Below are 8,521 nucleotides of genomic sequence, written 5' to 3'. Positions count from 1 at the left end.
ACGGGAATCTGTGCGAGAGAAGGAAGTTCACACGCAACAGGAGATCGGTGGAGGAGGAAGAAGTTAAGGAACGTTCCCCTGAGGGGGGCAGGAGGAGGGAGTTGAGCGAAGTGCTCTGTCTGAGCTGCTAACATTTTAGGGGGTGGGTTGGGGTGGGGGGAGGGAGAGGGGGGCATTATTTGGAAGAAGAGCTCTCTGTGTGTGTGTGTGTGTGTGTGCATGAGAGAGAGAGGGGGGTGTGTGTGTATGTGTGGATGGGGGGGTGAGGGTTTGTTGCTGGCCAGGACAGAGTGTCAGGGAGATCCGGCGGCGATGTAATGCCGGAGAGCTATGCCTTATAGCAATGTTCTTACAGCAGCACAGAAACATGGCGCCGCAGCCCCCAAGAAGTTTGGACTTTGTAGCCCGGTCTGTCTGTGCCTCCTCTCCCTCCTCCTGGGCCTGGAAGCGGCGGCAGGGCAGCCGGATTGCTCACCCTGTCCCCCGAACTGTCGCTGCCCGCGGTGGGATGCCTCCTCCTGTACAGTTAACTGCTCCAAAGCTGGACTACAGCAGCCACCCGGAACGATGGAGCTGCCTCCCAACACCACTGTACTGTAAGTAACTGTGCATTCTTACCGGAGGTGGATGGTGTGCATTGCTTTCATTGTGTCATCTGCAGTGCAACGTTCATTTTCTCTCAAAAGCACACACCTTATTCACAAAAGTGCCTGCCACTACAGTTGGAAATTGACATGGCAATAACAACCGTTCAATTTCTACGTGACACTCTTAGGCGTCATGCTGTGTTTATAATTACAGACTGATGTTTAATTCAGAGTCAAACGTATACCCCCCCGGGTGGGGAGTGCGGTACCCAAGCCTCTCTTTATAATTACTCATGTTTACAATATATATTTGGGGTCAAACATGCACCGGGTGCGGGGAGGGGGCAGTGAATGGTGTACACAGCCCCTCTGTTTACAATGGCCGGATTTAAAAATACATAAAGAGTTCTTTCAAATTTACCCCAATCATTAACCTACGAGGGATGCAACTATTAGAAAGTAGCCTAACTCAGACACCATGTGACGACTTGATTTCTCCCCCCCCCAAACGCAGAGAACCTTAATATCTTAGAAAGTTTAATATCTTAAAAAATTCGAAAACGTCAACCCTTTCCTCTCCTTACAGATGCTGCCAGATCTGCTGAGGTTTTTTCCAGCACTTTCTCTTTTGGTTTAAGGTGCCAGCATCCGCAGTATTTTGATTCGATGTGATTTATTTGCTTTTTATCCAGTGTTTTTAAACTTTAATATGTGTTCCGGGAGAGAAATAAGATTGGATAAGTTAGCTCCCCCCACCCCCATCCCACCTCTGATTTTTATTTGAAACAAACAGCCAGCTCCCAGAGATGAGCACCAATGTTTAAAAGTTGCTCATGGTTTTTCAGCGAACCAGGAGTGTGGTTCAGCTCTGCGAGCGGTTGAAGAATGTGCAATATGTGACGCTTGCCAAAGCTATGTGTAGTTAGTTGGTGATTTTTTTTTACAGTTGTTAACCGGGCGCCCGAATCTCCAGCAACTGTTTTTTTTCAGGGAGGGAATTAGGGGGAACAGCGCTTAAATTACAAGAAGGACGTTTTTTCCCCTTTTCTTTCTCTCTTAAAAGGTGTGTGTTTGTGTGTGTGGTGGTGGGGGCTAGACTTCATCCAGACACAACCAATTTGGGGAAATAAGTGTCATATTCCACTTTCCTGTGTTGGAACTGGAATGTCTAAACGTAATGTGGAAGGAACTCGGAACTGTCAAAAACAGATTTAACTGTCTTACAAGGCAAGCCTCCGTCCTAACCCAGATCCCAACTCCTCAATTGGAACCCTGTGCTGCCCTGGTAGTGCGGTTTGTCGCCTGCTTGCACTATAACATCCCAGCTCAGTCAATCATTTTTATTTTGTAAATTATTACCTCGTGTTGCGGCTGCTGTTTGGGATAAGATTTGCATAGCATTTCAATGATTAGATAATTCCTTGTAGCCAGACCTGCTTTAATTTCATTACTTTCTGTGGGGAATCTTTGAAGAAATTAAAACAAACCTGCGTTATTATTGGCAAAATCTCCGGGGGGAGGGGGGAGGAATTGGGCTGAGCAACAAAATTGTTCAACAAGTTTAAAAAAAAGCAGTAGAATTTCAGTGTACTCTTGGCAAGGTGAAGTTCTGGAATGTGTCCTCCAAGTAATAGATTCTCTCCTTTTCCAAACTTGGGTTGCGGCTAGCGAGCTGTATTTGGGCAGTAGAACCTTGTGAAGAAGTATTGGTTACAAGTCTGATACTGGCAATGATTGGCCGAGGTGCAATTTGAGGTGCTTTATTAAGTGAAGCGTTGCCTGGCATTGAAGTGGTTTGGCTCAAAAATAACCATGCCTCATTTTCCTGTTTTCAAATACTTGAAATTAGGCTGAGTGGCAACAGTGGCAGATTTATCATAGAATCATACAAGTGCTCTGGTTTCCTCCCACAGTTCAAAGACGTGAAAGTTAGGTTCATTGGCCATGCTAAATTCTCCCTCAGTGTACCCGAACAGACGCCAGAGTATGGCAATGAAAGGATTTTCACAGTAACTTCATTGCAGTGTGAATGTAAGCTTGCTAGCGACTAATCAATAAACTTAAAAAAACCCTCGTGTAAAGGAGGCCATTCAACACATTGAGTTTGCACCGACTCAATGATCCCACCTAGACCCTATTCCCATAACTCCACATATTTACTCTGCTAGGCCCCTGACACTGAGGGACAACTTAGAACAGCGGCAAAGTGTTTAGCACTGCTACCTGATAGCACCTGTGACTAAGATTCAACTCCCAGCTTGGGTCACTGTCTGTGCAGAGTCTGCACATTCTCCCCATGTTTGCCTGGGTTTCCTCTGGGTACTCTGTTTCCTCCCACAGTCCAAAAGACATGCTGGTTCGGTGCATTGTCCGTACTAAATTTTCCCTCAGTGTACCAGAACAGGAGCTGGAGTCTGGTACCTAGGGGATTTTTCACAATAACTTCATTGCAGTGTTAATGTAAGCCTACTTGTGATACTAATAAATAAATAATGAAATAAATAACTCACACACATCTTTGGACTGTGGGAGAAAACTGGACATGGGGAGAATATGCAAATTCCACACAGACAGGCACCCAAGGTTGGAATTGAACCCGGGTCTGTGGCGCTGTGACGCAGCAGTGCTAATGACTGTGCCACCATGCAGACCAAAATGTTTAGTTTTTTAAATTGAGAATTGCCAAGGATTTATTCTATTCTACACAATACACATCCTCCAGTTAATGGAAAAGCTCACTACAAAAAATATACAAATATCCCTTTGAAGATTTTAGATAGATATTGTACAACGACAAATCGACTGAATGTGCGAAGGTCACTGGAGCCTCAGGTAATAATAGTCCGTTTAATCTACATGGTCAATGTTTGTAATCCTCCTTGTCCCCAATTTCCTTCACTCCATCACTGGTAACCATGCCTTCAGCCACTGAAAAGCTAAGCTCATGAATTCCCTCTGTTAACCTTTCTGACTCACCATCCCTCTTTTTGCCTTTAAGTCAGTTATTAAACCCCTTTGACCTTAATTTGGTTTGATTTATTATTGACGCATATATTGGGATACAGTGATAAGTATTGTTTCTTGCGCTCTACACAGACAAAACATACCCTTCACAGAGTACATGGGAGAAAAGGAAAGGGGAGCGTGCAGAATATAGTGTTACAGGTAGGGTCAAGAGAAAGATCAACTTAATGTCTGATAGGGCCATTCAAAAGTCTGATGGCAGCAAGGAAGAACTGCTCTTGAGTTGGTTGATATGTGACCTCAGACTTTTATATCTTTTTCGTGACAGAATAAGGTGGAAGAGAGAGTGTCCAGGGTACGCCCGGCCCTTGATTATGCTGGCTGCTTTTCTGAGGCAGCAGGAAATGTAGACAGAGTCAATGGATGGGACGCTGGTTTGCATGATGGACTTGTGAACAACCCCCTGAAGTTTCTTGCAGTCTTGGTCAGAGCAGAAGCCATACCGAGCTGTGATATACCCAGATAGATGCTTTCCCTGGTGCATCTGTAAAAATTGGTGAGAGTCGTAATGGACATGCCAAATTTCCTTAGCCTTCTGAGAGAGTAGAGGCATTGGTGGGCTTTCTTAACTAAAGCGTTGGCATGGAGGACCAGGTGCTGGTCTGAACACTTAGAAACCTGAAGCTGTCAACCATTCCACTTCATCACCATTGATGTAGTGAGGGGCATGTCCACCACTATGTTTCCTGAAGTTGATAACTATCTCCTTTGCTTTACTGACATTGAAGGAGAGATTATTGTCGTCACACCATTTCATCAGATCTTCTATTTCTCTGTCCCATCATTGTTTGAGGTCTGACCCACTACAGTGATGTCATCAGCAAACTTAAAAATGGAGTTGGAGCAGAATTTGGCCATGCAGTCAAAAGTATATCAGGAATCTGGTATATTTAGAGGTCACAGGGGATTTATTGTGGTCAGTTTACAATTTGTAAGTACTTGGTTTGAATGTTATGCTTATTTTCAGACCTACATTTACCTATCTCTTTTGTTTTACTGGCATTGAGGGGGAGCTTATTGTCATTGCATCATTTCACTAGGTTCTATATCACCTTATGTGACTCAGTGTCAGTTTATATACTGTACAATATAAATGCAATCCTGTTGAGATCACTATAGCTTTAGATAAAATGTCTCACCATCGCAATCTTTCTGATGGCTGGAACAGTTGTTGGGCCATGTGGCAGGATGAGGGGTATGGAAGAATGATGGAAACTCTCACACCAACCATGGTCCGTGAGAAGAACAGTGGGCAATGCAGGGGGTAAATCCCCTGTGGTCATGAGTTTGTGAAAGGACCCAGCCACTGTGCAATATAATTTGGCATTTTGGCAGATTGCAAACACAGAAGTATTTAGAATACTGAAAGAGTTAAAAATACATTCTTCAATTCACACAGGTGAGGGGGAAGAATAATAGTACCTGGGCACATTGATGGAGTTTTCAATTGCTTTGCTGTTGACACAACCAAGAGGGGAGTTGAGGAGAAACTTTTTCAACCAGAGGGTGGTGGAAATCTGGAATTCACTGCCTGAAAGAGGGACTGAGTGAGAAACTCTTGTAACATTTAAGAAGTATTAGATATGCACTTTCACTGCCATAACCTCCAGGGCAATGGGCCAAGCACAGGAAAATGGGATTTGTATAGTCAGATCTTTGTTGGCAGATATGGACATGATGGGCTGAATGGCCTCATTCTGCACTGTAAACGATTATGAATCTGTGAAAAACTGTGGTAACACATACAGTTCCCAGAGGAATGAGGGACCCTTATATACAGTGAAAGTTCACCACAAGTCTCTACACAATCTCAGTTCAAACTGCTCTGTTTTCTGTCAACCAGTGGTTAAATCACAAAAGTGAGTTAATTTCAACAATGGAACAAAGTGCTGGCAGCAACATCAAAAATAGATGTTTGAGGAGGGAGGTGCAAACTACGGCAAACTGAAGTCTTGATGAAAACTTTCTTTTTAATGCAATGAATGGATAACCGTAGCTATTAGATCCTGTGATTTGGAGCAACCCATGAAATTCACATTGCTGACTCCTCAATGCTGTGGCTGGATTAACTGCACATATGAACCAATTTGCCATTTTCCATTGCATGTTCATCTTCAGATTATTGCAAATGGCTAGCCTGAAAAGCAAAGCTTGCCAATAACCATATGTGCAAATAGTCATAGATAGATAGCTACTCTGTGGTATCCAACAACACATATCACTGAGCCCTAAATATAGGGGAAAACTCATGGACTTTGATGTGTAACGATAATGAATCACACCAGACATTTTATAACTTGTGAACCTGAGAGGACAGAAGGCCCTCTTATAATCATTGATTATGTGTTTTATAACGACTGTTTATAAAAACTGTAATATTTACAAAGAAAATAACGGGTAGAAAAAATGTTGCAGATTCCAATAGATTTTCAGCAACCTTCAGTGTTATTTGGTTATTGGCAAGCTTTGCTTTTCAGGCTAGCCATTTGTAATAATCTGAAGATGAACATGCAATGGAAAATGGCAAATTGGTTCACTAAATTAATGCCGCCTTCCATAGTCTATACATAATCTACATTACGATGTCTCTAACCCATCCATTTAGTCTTCTGAAGTGGGGTTTATTGTAATACTCCATGATCTCAGATGTGAAACAAGCATTGTCAGAAGAGACTAATGCTCTGTCATTTGCTCCTGTCCGCACAGAAAGCTTATTTACTTATTAGTGTCACAAATAGACTTCCATTAACACTGCAATGAAGTTATTGTGAAAATCTCCTTGTCACCACATTCTGGCACCTGTTCGGGTACACTGAGTGAGAATTTAGCATGGCCCAATGCACCTAACCAGCACATATTTTGGACTGTGGGAGGAAACCTGGGGAAAACAAAGCAGACACGGGGAGAATGTGCAAATTCTGTGCAAACAGTGACCCAAGCTGGCAATCAAATCCGGGTAGCAGTGGGCAGCACAGTGGCTACCACTGATGCCTCACAGCACCAGGGACCCAGGTTTGATTCCCAGCTTGGCTCACTGTCTGCATGGAGTTTGCACGTTCTTCCCGTGTCTACGTGGATTTCCTCTGGGTGATCCAGTTTCCTCCCACAGGCTGAAAGACATGCTAATTAGATGCATTGACCCTAAGAGGTGCTGGAGTGTGGCAACTAGGGGAATTTCACAGTAACTTCATTGCAGCATTAATGTAAGCCTTACTTGTGACTACTAAATAAACTTTAAGAACTTTTACCAGTGTAAGCCTAACTATATACATCTCTAGTTTTTATTACCTACCAGGTTCAATCCAGTCAACTTGTTACTCATTTTTGAAAGTCTCACATGTGGAACCTCAACAAAAACCTTCCAAAAATGAAATATATTAGATATGCTATGTTGAATATGTTATGTTCTACTGAATGTTCTGCCACTAATTGATTTACCATCTGAAAGAAGTCCAGTTTATGTGTCCAGATCCAATACTTCAAAATTGGTTGATGCCCTATTACAGTCATGATCTGAACAAGATGAGGACATTTACAAAGCTCCAAGGAGCTACTGAGCTCCAAAGATTACAATGGAGGAATGAATAAAATGCATGAATTGAGTTAGTTTCTTTCTTAGAGAGAAATGTGTGTTCTTTTAAGTGAGGGACACTAAAAACGTCCAGTGGGCTCGGAGGGGTTAGATATAAAGTTCTTCCTCTTCTGATACCTGACCAGTGACCTTTTGGAACCATACCATGGCATTTTTGAAATAAATCATTCCTCGATGTGAGCATTGTTTCATGTCTAATTGCTTTTGAGAAGGTGGTGGTGAGTCGCCTTCTTGAACTACTGCAGTCCATGTTGTGCCGATACACCCACTGTGCTGCCACGGGGGGGAATTCCAGGTTTTTGACTCAGCGACAGTGAAGGAATGTTGGTACAGTTCCAAGTCAGGATGATGTGTGACTTGGAGAACTTGAGGTGATATTCCAAAGCATCTATTGTTGGTCTAGGTTGCAGAGATTGCAGGTTTGGAAGGTGCCATTGAAGGATCCTCGGTGAATTGCTGCAGAGAATCTTGTAGATGGTACACAGTACAGACATTGGGCATCAGTGGTGGAGGGGGTGAATGTTTAAGGTGACTGATGGGGTGCCCATTGAGTGGGCTGCTGTGTCCTGAATGCTGTTGAAGGTGCACTCATCCAGGCAAGTGAACAGTCTTCAACCACACCCTTGTCTATGGTGGATAAGCTCTGGAGAATGAGGGGCTTCAAGATAGGAGTGGAAAAATTTCATTTTTTGTCAGTAATGGCACTCCTCCCACCCTACCCAGTTTGAAATATCTTTGCCAGTTTGCATTATTACTCCACATCTTTTTGACTCAGTCGCAAGGTTAACCCTGGCATCGTTCCACTCCAATCAGCCACCAGGATGACGCACAGGTAGTGAGCAATGAGTTACTCAACCAATTTGCCTCTGTTTCTCACGTAAGCCAAGTATACAGTCAGAGAGAGATGTATGTTAACCTGCTGCATTGAAGAAACTGGACGTAGGGTAATGGAACCCTAATATTCTTTAAAAAAAGATGTTTGCGGCAAGTATAGAAATACAGCACATCGGCAGTTAGCCAGAGGCAATCCTCACCCTCTAATCAAGGGGAGATCAGAGAGTGAATCATTCAAATTGAAATAAAGGAAAGGCATCTTTGAATTTTACGATAGGTTTGGCATTGATGTGAATGTTGTCAATTAACACAATTTTGAGATATTATTACCTCAGTTGAAGTGATCTGAGCACATTGACAATACTGATGGTGTTGTTGCAATCATATCTTTGTAGAGGAGTAAGTATCCCATCGTCCTCTGAATGGATGGACTTTGGAATGGAGGAGGACAATACAGCCATACGTTATAGGAGCAGAAATAGAT

General features: G+C 43.1%; 1 protein-coding gene across 1 annotated transcript in view; it reads left to right on the top strand.

The window, feature by feature from the left end:
- Window positions 1-252: 252 nt before the first annotated feature.
- Window positions 253-8,521, top strand: part of pkd1a (polycystic kidney disease 1a) — a 211,401-nt gene continuing 203,132 nt past the window's right edge. The window contains exon 1 of the mRNA XM_080206859.1: window positions 253-596. Coding sequence (XP_080062985.1) covers window positions 331-596 — 266 coding nt within the window. The 5' untranslated portion in view covers window positions 253-330. The remainder of the gene's footprint in view (window positions 597-8,521) is intronic.

The sequence above is a fragment of the Carcharhinus amblyrhynchos genome, chromosome 18 (assembly GCF_965287045.1).
Source record: "Carcharhinus amblyrhynchos chromosome 18, sCarAmb.v2.hapA, whole genome shotgun sequence".
Taxonomy (NCBI): Eukaryota; Metazoa; Chordata; class Chondrichthyes; order Carcharhiniformes; family Carcharhinidae; genus Carcharhinus; species Carcharhinus amblyrhynchos.
Note: the sequence above shows the minus strand (reverse complement) of the source record. Positions and strands in the feature narration are given on the sequence as shown.